This window comes from Hypomesus transpacificus, chromosome 23, assembly GCF_021917145.1.
Source record: "Hypomesus transpacificus isolate Combined female chromosome 23, fHypTra1, whole genome shotgun sequence".
Classification (NCBI taxonomy): Eukaryota; Metazoa; Chordata; class Actinopteri; order Osmeriformes; family Osmeridae; genus Hypomesus; species Hypomesus transpacificus.
Genome location: NC_061082.1, coordinates 4,780,032 through 4,801,155, shown reverse-complemented (window position 1 = coordinate 4,801,155; position 21,124 = coordinate 4,780,032). Strand labels below are relative to the sequence as shown.

Below are 21,124 nucleotides of genomic sequence, written 5' to 3'. Positions count from 1 at the left end.
AATAATTTTGAAGTACTTCAGTGTTGAAAAAACGATTTTGAAAAAAGGTTTCGAACAAAAACGTTTCGAAAGGTTGAAAAAAGTACAACTAAAACACTCAACGTTTTTGTGTCGTGTTGTTTGTGAAAAGATATGTCAAAATGTGATGACAAAAGTTGTCCAGAGGAAGGCAGCAAAGTGTTTGAAACTCATAGTAGGACTGAATAGAACAGGTGTAATGTGAAGTGAAAATATTATCCCTAAAATGGCCCTGGAGCCACAGGGGCCAAGGCCTGGGTTTGGAACAGGGCCATGGCCTGGGTTTGGAACTGGGAACTAAGGGCTCAGACAACATATATGCTGTTCGACATGGACAACAAAGAATTTAGAATAGTTGATTCTTCACCGATAAAACCTTTATAATATTCTTGATTGAATCACAAATGTTCAAGTATTTCCAAATTGTGATATGTATGAGTTTTAACGCTCGATCTCAGTCCAGTGAGGGATATTGTGTACGGTCAGACACTGACCCGTCTACCTGCTCCCTGAGGACCCAGGACAGTACCAGGCACACAGTTTTACTGGAACTACTTAGTAGGTGTACATTATCACCTGATAATGGACACCCCTGCAACCAATCAGAATCAAGTATTCACCCAGACCATGGTATGATCAGCGTCGACTTCAAGTTCGGTGGGAGGGATTGTTGTTTTATCATAGGGTGAAGTAAACAAGTTGGGATTTGTTTGAAGAGAACTGCAACCAAGAGCACGGTCAGTTCAGACCAAGAACCAAGAACCAAGGTCTGCTGAAACCTCAAACCTTTTCTGGGTTTTTGCAACATCTTCAGCGTCTTAAACAGCTGGTAAGATTACATTTGATAAGATTCACATTTGCGCTTTATGGCAAATAAGATATAATTGTCTTTTTCATCGAGGGGATCTTGTTTTGATGTAGCTTTCAGTTTGCTTCACTTCCTCTCCCTGCTCCCCTCCTCTAAACCAGTGATGAAGGGAATGAAGTTGGAAAGAGAGGATATACTGATGAAAGGCCTCTTTTAACTGATTCATTACTTGATTAGTCCAAATGTAAACATTTTGTCATTAAATGGTTACAAAAAGGTGGGTAGTATTGGTCTAACTACATTCCTTCACATGACATTGTTACTTTGCAATCTTGGACAATCTTGGTATCTGTTTTTGTCTTCTGGAACCAACCGTACCAAAGCATACGTCTGTGGCAACTTGATAGTTTTACTTTCAGGTGTGATTACTAAACTAACTTAGGATATTTAATAGTTAATACTTAATAATAGTTCTCTGTTTCATCAACTATCTCACTGCTGAGCAAATATTGTGTTCAATAAACTGATTATCAACAGCTTTAGATTTGCAAGATGTAGACACACACACACACGCACACACACACATATGCACACACACACATACTTATGAAATGTTCCTACAGATCAATACAAGCGTTTCATTTGCTTTATGTAAGTGTGAATCTGTTCCACCTGTATCTTACATACATATTTCATATGTAAGAATACGCCCGTTTCATGTTAGATGTATGAACAATTCATGCATTTCATATGTGTCTATGTGAACGTTTCACACGTGGATGTATGTTTCATACGTGTTTGTGTAACAACTGTCTGAACTTGTTCCTAAAATTTAATTCATTTTCTGATGCTCCAAAATTGTGTATTTGACTAATTATATGCAAGCAGTGAGACTTCATAACTTTTTCTGTTTGATGTCTGAATAAATACAAACTTGGATTTAATGTGTCATTTTTCACATACGCTTTAGGATCAATGGAGAACCACTTTCATTTTCAGGTGAATCTTCCGTCAGAGACACAGTAGGCCCACCATTCAGCATTGTAGCTTCAAATCCTTAAAACACAATTTACATTTTATTAGGACAAATTATACCAAACTTATTTCTCATTTATCTAGTGCTTTAAGTAAAATGACACAACAGCACTGCTAGTTTTATAAACATTCTACTGCCACTTCTCTTGTTTCCAATATGTGTAGATCCTCGTCCTGTTTCTCCACACTGGACTCTGTACTGGGTGTGGCCCAGCAGAGTACCTGAGAGGAGAGAAGTGCTGCCCCATGTGTCCCCCTGGTGAGAACCTGTGGAAGAACCAGGATTAACATCTATTGTTTATCACAATAGATTAGATATATGGATAGTCACATAGTTGTGTCCAGTTGTGTCCATCTCCACTGGGAAATTCTTCCACATACCTTTCTGTATGTAAGCTGAATAACATCATGATATTGTATTTCCCAGGAAACCGGGTCCATGCACATTGCACTGAATTCACAACCACTCAATGCATTCCTTGTACTGGTCCCACATACCTTGACCAGCCTAACGGACGCTCAAGCTGCTTTCCATGTACAACCTGTGACCCAGGTAACTGCCTTTACCAGTTTCCATGTAGCTGAGATGAGCTCTTCCTGATGATAATGGTCATGTGTGTTTTCTCAGTTTCAGGTTTGAAGCTCAAGCAGGGTTGCACATCCACATCAGATGCTGTGTGTGAACCACTTCAGGGATACTTTTGCAAATTACCAATTAACCAAGGATGTAAAGTTGCCCAGAAACACAGCAGATGTAAACCTGGACAATATATCAGTCAGCAAGGTTTGTCTCTTAGTCCCTTGTACCCCCTGTAATAATCATGACACATTCTTCTACAGCTCATCTATATATCTTTTCTCACTGGAGTGTAACATCTACATGTGCCAACTAAACAAGGTGTCTCCACATGTGTTTATGCAGCAACATCATTCAAAGACACTGAATGTTCAGACTGCACTGCTGATACCTTTTCCACTGGATCATGGACATTCTGCAAACCACACACAAAGTAAGATGCACATGTACTGCCAAATACTGTAAGCTACCTGCAAAATGTGAAACTCACACAAATTAATTGTTATTACTCATTACTCTTTGCAGGTGTGAATCACTGGACATGGTCCAACTCAGTCCTGGTAACCATTCATCAGATACTACTTGTGAAAGATTAAAGTCTGGAGTCATGGTTGACGTCATTATTGGAGTAATAGTGGGAGTCATTAATAGTGTCATTATTCTCATTTTTGTTAAAATGTTTCCTGAGAGATCCATCAGCAATTTTCTAATTCTTTTTAGTCTGGGTTCACTTGTCCCTGATGTCCTCTTTCTTCCATTCACTATGGTCACATTTGAAATGAGGGTGGGTTGGTTTTTTAGTTTTGGCTTCATGTTTTTTCTAAACATACTTACAGGATACACTGTCTCTAGGATTATTGAGTGGTGGTGGCCCTAACTAATGGGGATCCCAATAAACGTAATAAACCAACATTGGACTGTGGCTTTCAGGATTCAAAGTGTGATTACAGAAGTGTCCAGAGGAGGGAAGCAGCATTGAGTTGAGACTCACAGTCTGACTAAATACAAGAACAGGTGTTAGCATCGGTGTGGGATTTCTATTAGAATGCCTTATTACAGAGTAAAAACAATATCCCTAAAATGTAAGTGAAATAAAATTCTCTTCAACATGACATCCGATTCATCACTGTAGACTAATTGTGTAATTAACCCTTTTATTATAAAAAACACACATTGACACTGCCGAAGACACATTTCTTTAAAATTACTTTTACAGAAATTAGAGGGGAAGTCACTTAATGACCAACTTAATGATCCTTTGTCCGGTGCTAAACCCCAAACGACCCATCCTCTCCCAGACACTCCAGGGCCCTGGAGCCTCAGGGGCCAAGGCCTGGGTTTGGAACGGAGCCAAGGCCTGGGTTTGGAACGGGGCCAAGGCCTGGGTTTGGAACGGGGCCAAGGCCTGGGTTTGGAACGGGGCCAAGGCCTGGGTTTGGAACGGGGCCAAGGCCTGGGTTTGGAACTGGGAAATAAGTGCTCAGACAACATTTATGTTATACGACATAAACGACAAATAATTTTGAATAGTCAACCTTTCACCGATAAAACCTTTATAATATTCTTGATTGAATCACAAATGTTCAAGTATTTCCAAATTGTGATATGTATGAGTTTTAACGCTCGATCTCAGTCCAGTGAGGGATATTGTGTACGGTCAGACACTGACCCGTCTACCTGCTCCCTGAGGACCCAGGACAGTACCAGGCACACAGTTTTACTGGAACTACTTAGTAGGTGTACATTATCACCTGATAATGGACACCCCTGCAACCAATCAGAATCAAGTATTCACCCAGACCATGGTATGATCAGCGTCGACTTCAAGTTCGGTGGGAGGGATTGTTGTTTTATCATAGGGTGAAGTAAACAAGTTGGGATTTGTTTGAAGAGAACTGCAACCAAGAGCACGGTCAGTTCAGACCAAGAACCAAGAACCAAGGTCTGCTGAAACCTCAAACCTTTTCTGGGTTTTTGCAACATCTTCAGCGTCTTAAACAGCTGGTAAGATTACATTTGATAAGATTCACATTTGCGCTTTATGGCAAATAAGATATAATTGTCTTTTTCATCGAGGGGATCTTGTTTTGATGTAGCTTTCAGTTTGCTTCACTTCCTCTCCCTGCTCCCCTCCTCTAAACCAGTGATGAAGGGAATGAAGTTGGAAAGAGAGGATATACTGATGAAAGGCCTCTTTTAACTGATTCATTACTTGATTAGTCCAAATGTAAACATTTTGTCATTAAATGGTTACAAAAAGGTGGGTAGTATTGGTCTAACTACATTCCTTCACATGACATTGTTACTTTGCAATCTTGGACAATCTTGGTATCTGTTTTTGTCTTCTGGAACCAACCGTACCAAAGCATACGTCTGTGGCAACTTGATAGTTTTACTTTCAGGTGTGATTACTAAACTAACTTGGGATAGTTAATAGTTAATACTTAATAATAGTTCTCTGTTTCATCAACTATCTCACTGCTGAGCAAATATTGTGTTCAATAAACTGATTATCAACAGCTTTAGATTTGCAAGATGTAGACACACACACACACGCACACACACACATATGCACACACATACTTATGAAATGTTCCTACAGATCAATACAAGCGTTTCATTTGCTTTATGTAAGTGTGAATCTGTTCCACCTGTATCTTACATACATATTTCATATGTAAGAATACGCCCGTTTCATGTTAGATGTATGAACAATTCATGCATTTCATATGTGTCTATGTGAACGTTTCACACGTGGATGTATGTTTCATACGTGTTTGTGTAACAACTGTCTGAACTTGTTCCTAAAATTTAATTCATTTTCTGATGCTCCAAAATTGTGTATTTGACTAATTATATGCAAGCAGTGAGACTTCATAACTTTTTCTGTTTGATGTCTGAATAAATACAAACTTGGATTTAATGTGTCATTTTTCACATACGCTTTAGGATCAATGGAGAACCACTTTCATTTTCAGGTGAATCTTCCGTCAGAGACACAGTAGGCCCACCATTCAGCATTGTAGCTTCAAATCCTTAAAACACAATTTACATTTTATTAGGACAAATTATACCAAACTCATGTCTCATTTATCTTGTGCTTTAAGTAAAATGACATAACAGCACTGCTAGTTTTGTAAACATACTACTGCCACTTCTCTTGTTTCCAATATGTGTAGATCCTCGTCCTGTTTCTCCACACTGGACTCTGTACTGGGTGTGGCCCAGCAGAGTACCTGAGAGGAGAGAAGTGCTGCCCCATGTGTCCCCCTGGTGAGAACGTATAGAAGAACCAGAATGTCCTTATGTGCTCATGTTAATCACAATAGATTAGATATATGGATAGTCACATAGTTCTGTCCATCTCCACTGGGAAATTCTTCCACATACCTTTCTGTATGTAAGCTGAATAACATCATGATATTGTATTCCCCAGGAAACCGGGTCCATGCACATTGCACTGAATTCACAACCACTCAATGCATTCCTTGTGCTGGTCCTACGTACCTTGACCAGCCTAACGGACGCTCAAACTGCTTTCCATGTACAACCTGTGATCCAGGTAACTGCCTTTACCAGTTTCCATGTAGCTGAGATGAGCTCTTCCTGATGATAATGGTCATATGTGTTTTCTCAGTTTCAGGTTTGAAGGTCAAGCAGGGTTGCACATCCACATCAGATGCTGTGTGTGAACCACTTCAGGGATACTTTTGCAAATTACCAATTAACCAAGGATGTAAAGTTGCCCAGAAACACAGCAGATGTAAACCTGGACAATATGTCAGTCAGCAAGGTTTGTCTCTTAGTCCCTTGTACCCCCTGTAATAATCATGACACATTCTTCTACAGCTCATCTATGTATATTTTCATTAACATCTGCATGTGCCAACTAAACAAGGTGTCTCCACATGTGTTTATGCAGCAACATCATCCAAAGACACTGAATGTTCAGACTGCATTGGTGATACTTTTTCCACTGGATCATGGACATTCTGCAAACCACACACAAAGTAGGATGCACATGTACTGCCAAATACTGTATGTTACCTGCAGAATGTAAAACTCACACAAATGATTTGTTATTACTCATTACAGGTGTGAATCACTGGGCATGGTTCTACTGAGTCCTGGGAACCATTCATCAGATACTACTTGTGAAACATTGAAGTCTGGAGTCATTGTTAATGTAATTGCTGCAGTCCTTTTTGGAATAATTTTTGGAGTCACTATGGGTATCTATCATAGATTGATTGAGACATACATTTATGGATCCAATAGAATGATCATTATAAAACTCATTATAACATTCCCTACAGCATGCATTATTGGATACATTGTGGGATCCTTTATCAATTTGATTGTTGAAGCCAATGTGGTAAATTTTGGAATAATTTGTGGAGTAGGTTGCTTTGTTAAAGGGTATATCTGGTAAAGGAAGTAAAAGAAGGACTTAATGGTGGTAGCCCTAACTGTAACTAATGGGGATCCCTGTAAACTTGGAAAATAAACCATCAATAGACTGTGGCATTTAAATAAATTCAAAGTGTGATAACTACTGTTGTCCAGAAGAGGGCAGCAGCATGTTTGAGGCTCACGGTCTGGTTGAACATAACAGGTTTGATCAGGTGTGGGATGTGTTTGATAATGCTTTATTATAGCGTGATTATACTTATTGGGTGCATTGGGTTTATCACTGTAGACTAATTGTATTTGTTGTATTTAACCCTTTTATTATAATAAACACATTTACACAGCATGACATACAAGATATTGACACATTTCTTTAAAATCAATGACTGCACAGTAATTTGAAGTCACTTAATGACCTAACCGCAACATGACTCTCGGTCCGATTCCAAACCCCAAACCGCCCACCCTCTCCCAGACACTGCAGGGCCCTGGAGCCACAGGGGCCCAGGCCTGGGTTTGGAACGGGGCCCAGGCCTGGGTTTGGAACGGGGCCCAGGCCTGGGTTTGGAACGGGGCCCAGGCCTGGGTTTGGACCGGGGCCCAGGCCTGGGTTTGGACCGGGGCCCAGGCCTGGGTTTGGAACGGGGCCCAGGCCTGGGTTTGGAACGGGGCCCAGGCCTGGGTTTGGAACGGGGCCCAGGCCTGGGTTTGGAACGGGGCCCAGGCCTGGGTTTGGAACGGGGCCCAGGCCTGGGTTTGGAACGGGGCCTGTCTCAGCGGCAGCCACACTCGTCCACCACCATGTCCTGGTAGTGCCTGAGCACCACGTTGTCGTTGTTGTCGTAGTAGAGCATGGAGACGGGGGACAGGCGGATGGGCACGCAGCAGGGCTGGGGGGTGCTGTGGGGCTCCAGGGAGTGCACCAGCGTCTGCAGGATGGCGTGGTTGGTGCCGTTCAGGCTCTCGCTGAGGGGGAACGGGCACTCCCCGTGGCAGTAGTTGGCCAGGTAGCCTTGCGGGGCGATGATCCAGTCCTGCCAGCCCACGTCCCTGAAGTCGATGTAGAGGCGGCGAGGCCGACACACGGTGCTGGGCGTCACCGGGAGGTACACGGCACTCCTCTTCCTCCGGGAGTGGCACTGGAGCGGGTTGAGGGACACCGACACCAGGGAGGCCTGGAGCTCCGGGAGGGTGGTGTCGAGCCCCAGGGGAAGAGCGTTACCTGCCTGGTCGTGGACGCCCTCCGGGAGATCCAAGGTGTAGGGTTGCAGCTCCAGCACCAGGCCGTAGTTGCGACCAGGTTGGCGCCAGCTCTCCGCTAAGGCTGTGAGATCCAGTTTAAGCCAGCTGGGTTGAGGATGCAGCCTGATCGACTGGGACAGGAGGAGTCTGCGGTTGGCCTGGTGGTTCGCCCCCTTCAGGGTGGAACGGAGAACGTGATACAGGGACACGCTGAGGGCCTTGGGGCCTAGGAGGAACCTTGGAGAACCAGATATGTCCCAGTGGAACTTGAGTTCCAGCTGAGCCAGGGAGAGCTGCTCCACAGACTGGAGGACGGACATGTTGAAGAACGCGTGCTTCTCCACGCAGCCCGGACAGCCGTCACTCCACCTAGACACCACTCTGCCTGCGGGAGGGAATTCCAGACAAGGAAGAAATTAGGAATTTCCTAACTTGTATAGAATCTAGTTGTCATCATACAAAACGCACAATAAAATGTTCCTTGATACTGTTTGATTATTATTGAAACATGTATTTATTATTCAATCAGGAAACAGCACATCAATATCACCGAGCACAATGAAACTAAATAAAAGTGAATGAAAGTCACAAAAAGGTTCCAAACACTTCCAAACCTCACCTTGGTCTTGGACAAACCGAACTATGTTCCCGCGAACTCCATACTCTGACACTACGCAAGGGTCGTTCTCGGCTAAAAGGAACTCGTTGTCTTTACCGCTACTCCTCTGGAACATTCTCCACAACACCGACGGAACCTGGCGGTGCTCGGAAGGTCTAGGTCGAACGGAGAGGCCCAACGAGTTTAAAAACAAGCGTTCTTGAGTCTTCATTTCTTCCACATTTGATGAGCCAGTCGCGCTCATCGACAAAATAAATAAAACCAACAACATATTTCGGCTGCGTGTATCGTCCCTCCAGCATCTACTACAAAACTACAGTATCGGCGTCTGTCTCGGTCTCTTTGAGGACGGCTTGGCATGTCCCCGCTAGCCCAATTGATTGATCACCGGCGTTCTTGATTGACGCGCCAGCGCGCGCCCAGAAGGCTCATAGAGTTAACGAGCAGGCTGGCCTGGCACTCAGGTGCGAGGAGAGCTATGTTAATGAGCTACGGGCGCCGATAAGCACAGTATGCAAGACAACGTTTATGCTGTGTGGCATAGACGCCAAAGAATTTAGCAAAGTTGACTGAAGTTTTCACAGAAAAAAATCTTTATAAGATTCTTAAATGAATCACAAATGTTCAATTAGTTCCTAATTGTGATATAGCATGTAATTATTCTGTAGTAATAATCAGCCACATAAACATTCCAAAAGATAAGACCACTGTCTTTATGTTGTGTGTGTGTGTGTGTGTGTGTGTGTGTGTGTGTGTGTGTGTGTGTGTGTGTGTGAGAGAGAGAGAGAGAGAGAGAGAGAGAGAGGTGTGTGTGTGTATCTTAGTTCTTATCAGTGTTATCTGTCACTTAGCTATGCCGGAGAATTCTGGGATGGTGAAGGCCTCAGTATCCGTGGCAATGCGAGCCTGGTACAGCGACCGCCCCACGACCCAAGGTTTCTAAGCAACAACTTTCAAAGTGTGTACCAATCTATCATTGAGCTTTATGCATGTACACACACCTACACACACATGCACACAAACAGACACCAGACCGAAACCATAACTTTTTTTAAACGAACAGACTGGTGTGGGGGAGACTGGGGTGGGTTGGCACAATGTTAAAATGCCAGTTACTCACAATGAAATGAACAATTTGAACATTTGATAGTACATATTAAGCAATTAATCATTGAATAATGTTTTATGCAATTCATTAGAAGGAATGTATATTTTAACCCTAACTCTATCCCTAATCCTCAGGATTAGGCAACAAGAATGAAAACCAGAATGTTGACAACAATGTTCTTATTAAACAACATTTACACTTTTTTATTAAATGCTTTACCGCTTTTTTATTACATGCCTTTATCTTCAAAATCACTGTGTCAAGCAACCCCACTCAAATTTAACCCAACTTTGTGATTAAATGATGTTAGCCAGCTACCATCACTCATCACAGACTTTCCTATGTCATTCCTATGTCTCAACATAAAACATTTCCAATATCTTTATCTAACACTGTTTCATAATACATTTAGTCCACAGACCACTTTTTTACTTTTGATACTATAAAATAAAAAATGCTCACGTAAAAAAGTTTGTGACTTTAAGATGTTTTAACATAGTAGATGAGTGGCAGGTCAAGAAAGCAAACATTTTGATGTTACAATTTTGTTTCTGTGACCTTCAAAAGGAAAAATAGTTTGCCAACCAACCCCCATTACCAATGCGGGTCTCTCCTAATGCGTGTGTGTGTGTGTGTGTCTGTGTGTGTGTGTGTGTGTGTATGCGTGTGTGTGTGTATGTGTGGGAGAGATGGGAGTGGGGATAAGGATATGATTAAGTCATACTTTTCAGCTTTTTCTCTGCAGATACTGGTAATCCCTCCACTCCTTCTAGAAAACACAGGAGAGGCAGTGAGCTCTTAGCTGAAGCACAGCTCAGAGATTTAACTCATCCGAACACCACTTTCTTAAACCTAGAAGTGCTTCAAGGACCCATGGCTTTCTGGTGAGTATGTACTTTGCGCATGTGTTTGTGTGAAAAAATTCAGTTTAATGCAAAATATTTTTTAAATCGATAAATCAATATAAATCAAATTATATTGACAGTTTGGTTTGGAACTTAACCCAGTGTTTGTGATTCTGTCTTGGCCAGTTGGAAGGTGACCTTTTGGCTGGCATGCAGTTGCGACTTCACAACGCGTGTCTGGACCATACCGGGCGACAGAGATGCACTCACCACCAACCCTGCCACCCCACCTTCCACAAACCCTCCTACCCCACCCTCCTCACACACCACGGGGTCTCCAGACCAGACCAGCAGCGCAGGACAGACAGACAGGTCCAGTCCCACAGACAGGTCCAGTCCCACAGACAGGTCCAGTCCAACAGACAGGTGAGCTCCTTTCCAGCTCGTTTATAACTACAGCAGGATCATTTCAGGAAGGACCCTTGATGTTAAGTGTTAAAATATCCCCGTAGATCAGTAGTCAGGCTGTGTTCAGATATTCTCCTGATCTCTGAGAACTGCCCGTGTGTAGAGCTACATGTGTGAGTTTCCATGTAGAGAATCAAGGTTTCCCCAACTAAAACCATCTGTAACATTCATTTGATGGGACAGTTTGACAAAAATGTTACTTAAGTAACATTAAGTTTGCGATAAAAACGTTTTTTTTAAGATGTTTTTTTTGCAGGGTATTTGTCTTTCAAATTGACTTTGTAGAGTGACAGGAAACATGAGGAAGAGAGAGAGATGACATACAGAAAAGAGCCTGCACATACTTATCTACTGGTGATCCACCTACATTCCCTCCTTTAAGTCACATTTAACATAGATATTCTGCTTCCAGCCAGCAGGTAGAGCTCTCCACTCATGCAAACACTGGCTCTGTTGCAACACCTCCAGTGGTGACGTCTGTAAGTGGAACCATCATCATCCCGATACACACCTCCCCACCCCAGACTGGATCATGGACCACAGAGACGATCACCATCTGGAACATTCCTCGTATAGTCTCATCACCCAGGCCAACACTAGCCATGGTAACATCCTCCCTCCACCCAACGGCAACCTCTCACATGGCAGGCCCAGCTTCCACGGCAACCCCTCACATGGCAGGTCCAGCTTCCACGGCAACCCCTCCTAAGGCAACATCACCCATGGAAACAATCCAGCCACAGCCAAGCCACACCCCCAAGGGGGAGGAGCCTATGTGTGACTTCGACCCCTGCAGGCACCTGCAGAGGCCGTGCCCAGAGGTGAGGCGGGCCAGGGGGCGGAGCTGCAGGTGCCCAGGTCAGACCCAGCCCTCCACCACCTCCCCCGCAGACCCCGTGGTGGCGCTGGCTGTGACCCACGTGCGCTCCAAGGAGGCCGGGGTGAGATGGTGCGCCCCCTCCTCGGCTCTGACTGCGTTCGGCGTGTGGGTGTTCCGGCAGGATGGAAGCGTGTGCAGCAACAGCAGCGTGAGCTCCAGGGCCCGGCAGACCAGCGTGTTCGGGCTGGAGGCAGGACGGGGATACAACGTGTGCGTGAGCTCGCAGAACGGCGCGAGGGTGTCGCACACGCGATGCGTGGCCGTCTCGACTCCGCTGGACGGCGGCGAGATCGCCTCGTACACGCTGGCGGGAGGCTGTGCCGCTCTGCTGTTGACCGCGCTGGTGCTGAGTGTGTGTCTGTATAGACAGTGTCAGAGAGGCACGGTGATGTGCACACACACACAGCTGGAGCCGGCGACACACACCCTCGATAACCCGCGCCTCATCAGCCTGGTGTCCATCCCTAACCCTGCCTACACACAGAACGACGAGCAGGCTGCTGCTCCATCAATACACACGGCCCATAAACACAGAACACAATACACCAGGGGGTGAAACACATACAGGAATACACACAACGTTAATCATTCTCATAACCATACTCTTTTACTATTTTTGTCATATTTCATTCGTTAACAAATAGTTTTCGTATATATATATTTTGCATACTTGTGTAGTTTCAAACTGTTTCATTTATTACTGTATGCTCTTTCGTGGTGCATAGCGCATAGAATAAAAACGTTTTGTCAACTTTAAACACCTTAAAACATTTACATTTTACTTCACCAATACCACATTGACTTCCTCCTCAGAGCGGTTTAATCTACTGTTGTACTGTATTGCACTGCACAACGTATCCAGAAGAAGACAGCAGACTGTTTACTTATAGGATGTAATTTACATGCAGCTCAACAGCAGCACGTTAGACATCTTAATTATTTTTGCAGATGACAACAGACTTGACCTCAGATAAAAACTTAAGAAAAATGTTTAATTAACAATTTGGAGTTGTAATAATAAAGGTTGCATTTTTCGAAAATTTACCTTTAGAAAAAATCAAAACAGAAAACGTTCGTTTCACACACAACACGAAACAAAAACGTTTAAAAACACATTTAAACGTTATTTTACGTTTTTATTACGTTTCTTAAAAAAAAATGTAATCTTTTTTTCAACACTAAAGTACAATAGTTACTTCAAAAAATTTCCAAATAGCAGCACTGGCAAACACAGACTCAGTTTAAGTTAAACCTAAGAATAACAAACTAGTTATATAAATGACCTAATTAACAGTATGGAGCACGGTCTTCTGACTTTGCTATGCTCTCTAGCCTATTACATGAGAAGATATTTGATGTGCATGTTGTTTTGCATCTTCTCCATTTCCCCTTCTGCCTTGTCATCTGACAGGTTTGTCTGCATTGTTAACATGGCAAGTGACTGGTGCAATCCGTCTTGTCATTATCCTTCACTGCATGTGTTAAAGGGTGGTATCCTCAGTGGTGTCTTAAATTAGATGGTTTGTCTAGGTTTCCGTTGCTGGATGTCGACACGAACAATGACGGATTCTGCTAAAAGGAATCCCCCAACTTTTATAAAAGCCTCAGTCCATAAATACAGATCAGAGATTATATACTGCCAGTGTTTTCATTTGAGAACATTTGAATAATCATGACTTTATTCTCTGTTAAGCAGGTGCGGGGCATTAACTTGTAAAAACATCTAAGCTGACCTAAATGTTACGTGCTCATAATGCATAATACACACTTTACAACTGGTTCAGTAGACCATATTATTTATTGTGCAAATGGTGCATCTTTGAGTGGTCACTTGCAAATAATTGAATTATTCTAGGTTTACATATATGCTACTTCACATGACTTTAAAGGTAATAACTGTAATAAGTGATGAAGAGAGTGTTTTGTCCATAATCGCAGTGATTAAATTCAGTTGAGTTCTGGATTATAATAAGTATTTATCATTCTGCAGATTGGGAGAGAAAGCCAGACCTCTGACAATAAATGACAACACCCCACCAGGTTTAGGTCTCAATCATGTCTCTTCCAGCTCTGAAGGCCGGAGGACCATCTTTTATAGGGCACAAGAATGTTAAGATAGATAGTGACAGTCAGGCAGTTTTGACGTTACAACAGTCTCAGAGAAAGAGATTCACATCTCCCAGCCCATGACCACTCAGGGCAGAGAGATTATAGCTGGAGCTCTCCCCGTCATCATCACAAGTATTTTCTACTGACCCCGAACATCTATTCAACCTGACAAACACAATCTCATAGCAAGCAAACTCACATGAGAACATACTAACTCGTATCCAATGACTAGTTCTATTGATTAGTAAAAGTTCTATTGATTAGTGAATAATGTAAGTACACAGGAAATCACAATTTCTTCCACACAAGTATTGCACATAGGGTTAACTGAGGGCCAGATCTTTCTTTTTATCATTACAATTTTACAGAATCTTTATCTCCCTGTCTGTCTCAAAGGTGCCAAACACCGGGTAAATCTTCCCTGCGTCACCAAAGTCAGCATCAAAGGTGTAGATGTGCCGTTTCTGCTGAGCATCATAAAAGGAGACCTGCCCCTCCTCCATATCCAGGAACACCCCTAACCTGGAGGGTGCAGAGCGCTCCAGCTTAGTGACTGGTGAAGTCATGGCCATCAGCTGACCAAACTGCAGACGGAGGGTCCAGTAACCAGCTGTTGTGTTGAGGTCAACAAACCCATGTCGAGGTGCAGACTCTCTGACCACTCCTATCCTCCACTCATTCTTCCCTCTGACCTCCACCTCCCAGTAATGTCTGCCTGAGGTAAAGCCCTGTGCTCCCTGAACACACCACCACCCATCGTACTGACTCAGAGTCCTGCTGTATCCATCCCACGGGTTGTGTTGACTCTCTATGAGGGTGTCCATCTTAACTCTTTTCCTGTCCCTGGACACTTTGAGGCTTGGATTTGCTGTGTCTGGATCGAGTGTGATGTCATCTACAATGCAATAAAATGAAGTTAATATCAGTCTTTTCATATTTTTAATACACAGCATACATTGACAGAGTTGCTTTGCATGTGTTGATGGCGAATGAGTAGGTAAAGAAACTATTATCTGAAACTATTTGGCGTTATCTTGTGAAAGCTATCTAAAGTATGTATCTTCATTCTTGTTTTCTTACCTGATGCTTTAGAAATCCAGTCCCAAACTGTGAAAGACAAAAACTAAATTTAGATGTTTTTGTTGTGTTTGTTTAAAGGCAGACAATGTTTTTTTAGACAAGAAAAGAGTACACACCAGAGTCAGGAATGTGATTCAGAGCCACTAAAGTGAATAAAAACAACAATATTTATTTGTTTACACTTTAGATAACACCAAATTCTTTCTAGATGTGTCACACTCTGAGACATACCTCTGCTCCCAAACCTCTGCTTGGTTGTGAGCCACTGCTTGGAAATGCAGCCCTGAAAAAATTAAAACAAAACCGATGTGAATGTCAGTTTCATGCCATGACATGTCTTTAATCATCCTGAATGCCACAGTTGGGGAGTTTAGAGTTTGCATGAAGGACTCACCTCATTCTCGTGTTCCTGCAGCAAACTCCAGATGAGGAAGTCCATGACAGGGAGCATGCTGGGAAGGTTTCCTCTCTTCCACTGTCTCTCCAGGTCCTGCAGCACTGAACACACATCATCCCCCAGACACACCTTATCCTGCAGGGACACCAACATGGGATGAGACCAGGGAGATTCTCTACACTACAGTTTACTATGCAACATGATGAACATGTATGTGCTGCTCATTGCACCTGCTCCCTGGTGTTGAGGCTCCAGGCCCAGTCAGACAGCACCTTCCTGGCTTCCTTCAGTCTGAGTCCCTCATCTGGCATGTGATCAGATGTGGTTTGATGCTGTTTCACCATTTCCTGGAAATTGTCAGGGGTTTTATTTCATTCAGCAATTTATAGTCAACATAGTATTACAGTTTAATCAATATTGTGAATCAATATATAAGGCGCTCCGGATTATAAGGCGCACTGTCGTTTTTTGAGAAAATGTAAGTCTTTTAAGTACGCCTATATGGTATATAATTCGAGATTATATGTTGAGCAACCAAGATGAACAATTGGCAAGCAACATCAACTTAGAGGTGTGTTTTTACAGTAAGGATGCTGGCACAAGGCCAGTGTCTAACCTGTTCTGGCCCCAGTGAGTGCTTTATTTCATCAGCCCAATGCAGGATACAGTATTGTCTCTCCTCCACACTAGATCCATCTTCACAGGCTCTGGTCAGCAGTGACGAGTCTCTGATCTGTGTAGAATGACACAGGACCATTAAGGACTGTCTCGTGGTTTGTAAGACAGTTGATCTGATCCAACATTGTGAACTGACCTACCTGAAGTATCTTGTTAAGTTCATCTGATAGACCTCTGAGGATAAGTTTAGACTCATCAAAGGTAAAATCTTCTTTCTCCTGGTATCCCTGGGGGTAAATAGTCAGGGCTTAACAGTGTCTGCTGATTTATGTAAGGATATTTATTATGATATTCAAGGGAAATACATTTTATTTTTGTCCTCACCAAAAACATGAGGACTTTTCTCTTGAGACGTTCCGTCAACTGTTATGTTGAAAATACAGTGAGACCAAACAATGAACAGAAATATCTTATTGGTTTTATTGAAATTAATGGTAGTGGGTGTAAAACTATCCACAGAAGTATGTAGAAGAAAAATCCCTTAAATCCCTGAGACAAAAACTGATACTGTAAATGCATATAACAGGGCTGTGTGAAGGAAAAAGTAATTTTTGATTAAAAATGATACCAGTTTATTAGCATATTCTTTCTATTTATTATTACCTTCATGTGTGGTTTAATGAAGGGTTGTGAACAACAGGTTTTTTCCTTGGTCTTTTTGAAGGGACTTCCAAAGCTGCCATAACTACCACAAACCCTCTCTGAAACAAACACAAGCAGAGAGCGGGGAGTGGAAGTAAATGTAATAGCGTAGAGAAAACTCTAAGCTACATCAAAACAAGATCCCCACATATAAAAGGTTGTGATATCTTACTTGCCATAAAGCACAAATGTGAATTTTGTCAAATGCAATCTTACCAGCTGTTTGAGGAGCCATCCTCAATCTGAATGTGTAAAAAACTGTACAATTATCAGGTTAAAAACTCATTAAACTCCATTGGTTAGTGTACTCAGCGAAGCCTGGGGTTGACATGAGTACACTTCCTGTAAAGACAAGAAAAACTATATCTTTTTTTTTTTTTATGCATGCAAAATGGGCAGGTTGTTTTGGATAATGTCAGATGATGTCACGTCCTCCACACCAAAAGATGCTGTCAGAAACATGAAGGATGTGAACTAAAGAACTACGGTGGACTTCAGCTCTCTCTGGTGTAACAACTTTGAACTGCAGTTCTTAGCTGAAATCACTTTCTACAGGTTGCAGTAGCTGCCATTGTCGGGCTGAACCAAGATGTAAAGGGAGATAAACTGAGTGGCATAACAACTCAAGTTTCATCAGACCCCAGGATGTTAGCCTGTCAAAGACTGTAAGCTTGGTGGTTAGAGGATTTGACTGCTATAAACAAGGTCCCAGGTTAATCAGCCTGGACTGAATTTTGGATTAGAACATCTGCTAATTCTCCACACACACACACACACACACACACACACACACACACACACACACACACACACACACACACACACACACACACACACACACACACCTTTGAGTCCATCATAATACTAGCCTCACCTCCCACCTAAAACTACCACCAAAAAGACAATAGTTCCAATGGCATCATCCTGATTAGTGTTTGTACTGTAGTGTAATACACAATAACATTTACATTCTCATCATGTCATTATAATACAATATAATTTTTGTTTTGTTTTTCATACAGTAATTCAGACGTAACAGAAAACAAAATATTTCCCATCAAACGCTCAAAAAAGCGAATGAATTAGCAAAAGAAAATAATACTGCTCATTCCATTCTTTAAATCACATTTATTTCTCTATGGTACAGTATGTACAGTGGCCAGGAGAGCAGGGTAATCACACGGTAAGAGATGGACAGGTGAGAGATGGACAGGTGATTGATTTTCACAGCCGACAGCGAGGTGAGAAGGGAGGGTGCATAAAAGGGAGGGACACATGCTCCCCATCCAAGAGACGTACAGACAAACAGCAGAAGTTCATCTCACACACGCTCCATTTCACTGACTAATCCTCAATCACTATCTAACCTAAAGGGAAAGTTCACCCAATTTTTATTATATATATTCTTTGTATTTTTTTCTCTTTTAACATTTTTCCATTATCTTAAAATCTTGAAAATTAGGTGAACTGTCCCTTTAAGCTCAACACACTCAAGACAGTAGACGGCAACAAATATATAACCTCACACAGGCCAAATACATCAGTAGTGAGACAGCTACATCAGCAGTGAGACAGCTACATCAGTAGTGAGACAGCTACATCAGTATCGAGACAGCTACATCAGTAGTGAGACAGCTACATCAGTAGTGAGACAGCTACATCAGCAGTGAGACAGCTACATCAGCAGTGAGACAGCTACATCAGTAGTGAGACAGCTACATCAGCAGTGAGACAGCTACCCCACTCTACAAGCAAGCACACAACTCTCCACAAAGGGTGCTTTGGTGCAACTAAGTTTAATACAGTTGTTTGGAGGGTGAAAGTATAAACACACTTGGGGGGGCGGGGGGGGATTTGGCAAATGTGTAGCTGCAAAGCATTATGGGGCAGTCCGGGATCTTGTTTCAAGCTCTGAAAGAGGCGACCGATCAGAATGACAGTACTTTAGTGTGAAAACATTCCCAACAGCGTCTGAGTTTCGCTCTCTTAGCCAAAAGATGTTGAGAGATAGACTGTATCTACCCACTGAGACATACAGTCTAAGAAGGAGGACAAGGAAGTAGGGAGGAAAAAAACACATGAGGTTAAGATATTCCAAGGTGGCGTGATGTCTCACAGTCCACGATAACGCCAATGTTCCGCTGTCGTGATAGTTTCATGCTCGGGTCTAGCCCAGCTAGCTTGGCCCACACGAACGCCCCACAGTCAGGGCTCCAGAAACAGCCGCCCCAAGGCCCCCCACCCTGCGGCTCCAGCCCAGCAAGGTCCCACCAAGTCCTGGGTAGCATGTGTCCAGAGGTGGGCGCCAGGGTGAGCGGTGGTGATGACGGTAACTACGACGATGACGACAGGAGGCTGGTAGGCGGCGTGCGGCCCGGGTCACGTAGCGTTGACCTCCAGGACGTGGTCGTCGGTGGCGGGCAGCACCAGCACCTGCAGGCCCTGGCTGTGGTTGAACACCTGGCCGGGGCTAAAGGGCTCCAGGCGGGGCATGGGGAGCCCTCGCTGCTGCTGCTCCCCGCTGCCCACCGACAGGACGCTGCCTCGGCTGCGGATGCTGGCCGTGTCGGCCTGGTCGTCCAGGGCCTTGTCCAGCAGGGAGAGGGTGTCGTTCTCCACACAGCTGTCTGTGGACGGCAGGGGGAGATCGTTACGAAACGTGAGTGATATTCCCACCAACATGAGGGATTTACCTGTGCAGCGTTCAATGTTCCATATCGTATACATGCATCAATACAACACAAACATTTCTTCCTCTTGACAAATGCAGATTTGTGGGATTGATTAGGTGTGTTGGCCAACAGCTGTGTGCTCGATTCATCCTCCTGTGTGTCACAGAGGGGTGGAGCAGGAGGGTCTCACCTGGGTCGGGCTGGATGGCGGGCAGGGCGCTGTGAGGCAGGTACTTGAACACCTGGATCTTGGGGAAGGGCAGGTGTCCAGCGAAGAGGGGCATCACCTCGATGTGGATCTTGTGCGTGGCGCAGGTGGCCAGGGGCATGGAGACCAGCCCTGAGCTCTTACCACACACCGCCCAGCTGCTGCTGCTGTCAGCCACTAGGGGGCAGAGCACGGAGGGTGAGGAAGCACACACACACACACACACACACGGGTGGTTCGAGTCACGGGGCAAACCGGGCAGTCGCATGAACAGAGGGGTGGATTTTTCCGTAATTTTTGTGTTTGGTGCCTTCTGCTGGCATAAAAAAGGTAGTGCGTTTGTGTGGTTCCCACCCATTGTCGTGCCGTGTACAGGTGTGCAGGGGACAACCTTGACCAGGGCTCCAAATGAGCGAGGACCGCCACTGCACACACGGACTTACAATCAGTTCCTCTGAGTCAAACGCTGCTCAGGCACCTCCTCCCCCCCTCCCCCTCCCTACGCCCCCCCATCCCCACCTGCTCACCTTCATACATCAGCTTGGTGGTGCGGAGCCCCTCCGTCTCCCCCTGCCCCTCCACCTCCTCCTCCCCCTCCGAGGGCTCTGCCAGGCGTGTGATGGAGACCTCCAGCCCACAGAGGGTGCCAGAGTGACAGCTCTGCTCCCCGGTGCCTGGCAGGATCTCTGCTCTCAGGCTGTACAGTGTCTGCAGGGGCGACACGGCAATGAAACTACACACATGAGTTCAGTATATTTGGTCAGAATAATGTCGGTTGAAAATGTCTAAAATACTAATATGCCAGGTGAAATTCTAATAAAGCTGTATAGTAAAATAAACTATGGATGTGCTTCTGTCTTCTACACTGCTGAGGACAGTGGCTACTAGATGAACAAATGAGGGTGTGAAGACAGGGTCAGGGCAGGGGAGGAGGGGTCAGGGCAAGAGGGGTCAGGACAGGTGGGGTCAGGGGAGGAGGGGTCAGGGGAGGAGGGGTCAGGGCAGGAGGGGTCGGGGCAGGTGCTCACCGTGACTCTCTCCAGCTGGAAGTCGTAGTGGTAGGGCTTGAAGGAGGAGGTCTGGTGTGCGCTGGGAGAGAAGCTGGCAGAGAAGACGCACTGCAGACAGGCGGGCAGACAGGTCTTCCACTTCACCTCCCAGAGGCAGAACACACACTGCTTACTGCTCACCAGCTGCACAAGGAGGGACACAGGGGTTACAGTCTGTTCACCTCTACACAGTAGAGTGTCAGCGATGACAGTAGTGCTGCTGTACATGTAGAAGGTTTTCCCGCCATGTTATAACAAATATGAGGTACAGTATTTTGG

The 21,124-nt window shown here is 44.2% G+C and overlaps 5 protein-coding genes across 7 annotated transcripts in view; 2 read left to right on the top strand and 3 right to left on the bottom strand.

The window, feature by feature from the left end:
* Window positions 1–691: 691 nt before the first annotated feature.
* On the top strand, window positions 692–3,550 carry LOC124485151 (tumor necrosis factor receptor superfamily member 14-like). The gene is made up of 7 exons (XM_047046526.1): window positions 692–847; window positions 1,797–1,825; window positions 2,027–2,120; window positions 2,289–2,414; window positions 2,490–2,645; window positions 2,784–2,871; window positions 2,964–3,550. Exons 2-7 carry the CDS (start codon window positions 1,802–1,804, stop codon window positions 3,313–3,315), a joined length of 840 nt encoding a protein of 279 aa, XP_046902482.1. The 5' UTR covers window positions 692–847; window positions 1,797–1,801; the 3' UTR covers window positions 3,316–3,550.
* A 673-nt stretch (window positions 3,551–4,223) lies between these two features.
* On the top strand, window positions 4,224–7,197 carry LOC124485152 (tumor necrosis factor receptor superfamily member 14-like). 2 transcript variants are annotated; one of them, XM_047046528.1, is made up of 8 exons: window positions 4,279–4,442; window positions 4,535–4,698; window positions 5,388–5,416; window positions 5,618–5,711; window positions 5,875–6,000; window positions 6,076–6,231; window positions 6,361–6,448; window positions 6,534–7,197. In XM_047046528.1, the coding sequence occupies exons 3-8, from the start codon at window positions 5,393–5,395 to the stop codon at window positions 6,868–6,870; spliced, it is 825 nt and encodes a 274-aa protein (XP_046902484.1). In that variant the 5' UTR covers window positions 4,279–4,442; window positions 4,535–4,698; window positions 5,388–5,392; the 3' UTR covers window positions 6,871–7,197. The 2 variants fall into 2 exon arrangements, with proteins under 2 accessions (XP_046902483.1, XP_046902484.1); XM_047046527.1 differs by lacking the exon at window positions 4,535–4,698 and having other exon boundaries at window positions 4,224–4,442.
* An 86-nt stretch (window positions 7,198–7,283) lies between these two features.
* Window positions 7,284–9,123, bottom strand: gdf3 (growth differentiation factor 3). Its single transcript, XM_047046519.1, has 2 exons — window positions 8,710–9,123; window positions 7,284–8,475 (listed from the first exon to the last, which is right to left on the bottom strand). Exons 1-2 carry the CDS (start codon window positions 8,978–8,980, stop codon window positions 7,622–7,624), a joined length of 1,125 nt encoding a protein of 374 aa, XP_046902475.1. The 5' UTR covers window positions 8,981–9,123; the 3' UTR covers window positions 7,284–7,621.
* A 5,341-nt stretch (window positions 9,124–14,464) lies between these two features.
* On the bottom strand, window positions 14,465–17,275 carry LOC124485145 (butyrophilin subfamily 3 member A1-like). Its single transcript, XM_047046516.1, has 11 exons — window positions 17,133–17,275; window positions 16,878–16,975; window positions 16,599–16,637; window positions 16,415–16,501; window positions 16,213–16,329; window positions 15,827–15,943; window positions 15,594–15,731; window positions 15,431–15,482; window positions 15,316–15,342; window positions 15,200–15,226; window positions 14,465–15,014 (listed from the first exon to the last, which is right to left on the bottom strand). Exons 1-11 carry the CDS (start codon window positions 17,149–17,151, stop codon window positions 14,482–14,484), a joined length of 1,254 nt encoding a protein of 417 aa, XP_046902472.1. The 5' UTR covers window positions 17,152–17,275; the 3' UTR covers window positions 14,465–14,481.
* Window positions 17,276–18,029: 754 nt separating this feature from the next.
* trappc10 (trafficking protein particle complex subunit 10) overlaps window positions 18,030–21,124 on the bottom strand; it is a 14,350-nt gene continuing 11,255 nt past the window's right edge. For both annotated transcript variants that reach the window (XM_047046463.1, XM_047046464.1), the window contains exons 20-23: window positions 20,825–20,989; window positions 20,324–20,504; window positions 19,779–19,973; window positions 18,030–19,543 (exon numbers count right to left, since the gene is read on the bottom strand). In XM_047046463.1, coding sequence (XP_046902419.1) covers window positions 19,296–19,543; window positions 19,779–19,973; window positions 20,324–20,504; window positions 20,825–20,989 — 789 coding nt within the window. In that variant the 3' untranslated portion in view covers window positions 18,030–19,295. The remainder of the gene's footprint in view (window positions 19,544–19,778; window positions 19,974–20,323; window positions 20,505–20,824; window positions 20,990–21,124) is intronic.

Bases quoted from the DNA above. Each gene is read 5' to 3' on its own strand.
- LOC124485151 (XM_047046526.1), top strand. From the start codon at position 1,802: ATGGAGAACCACTTTCATTTTCAG. The intron at 1,826-2,026 runs GTGAATCTTCCG...CAATATGTGTAG, and splicing joins AGAACCACTTTCATTTTCAG to ATCCTCGTCCTGTTTCTCCA. The intron at 2,415-2,489 runs GTAACTGCCTTT...GTGTTTTCTCAG, and splicing joins ATGTACAACCTGTGACCCAG to TTTCAGGTTTGAAGCTCAAG.
- LOC124485152 (XM_047046527.1), top strand. From the start codon at position 5,393: ATGGAGAACCACTTTCATTTTCAG. The intron at 5,712-5,874 runs GTGAGAACGTAT...TGTATTCCCCAG, and splicing joins CTGCCCCATGTGTCCCCCTG to GAAACCGGGTCCATGCACAT. The intron at 6,001-6,075 runs GTAACTGCCTTT...GTGTTTTCTCAG, and splicing joins ATGTACAACCTGTGATCCAG to TTTCAGGTTTGAAGGTCAAG.
- gdf3 (XM_047046519.1), bottom strand. From the start codon at position 8,980: ATGTTGTTGGTTTTATTTATTTTGTCGATGAGCGCGACTGGCTCATCA. The intron at 8,476-8,709 runs GTGAGGTTTGGA...TCCCTCCCGCAG, and splicing joins TCGGTTTGTCCAAGACCAAG to GCAGAGTGGTGTCTAGGTGG.
- LOC124485145 (XM_047046516.1), bottom strand. The intron at 16,638-16,877 runs GTAATAATAAAT...TCAACATAACAG, and splicing joins TCATTAAACCACACATGAAG to TTGACGGAACGTCTCAAGAG. The intron at 15,732-15,826 runs GTGCAATGAGCA...GTGTCCCTGCAG, and splicing joins GCCTCAACACCAGGGAGCAG to GATAAGGTGTGTCTGGGGGA.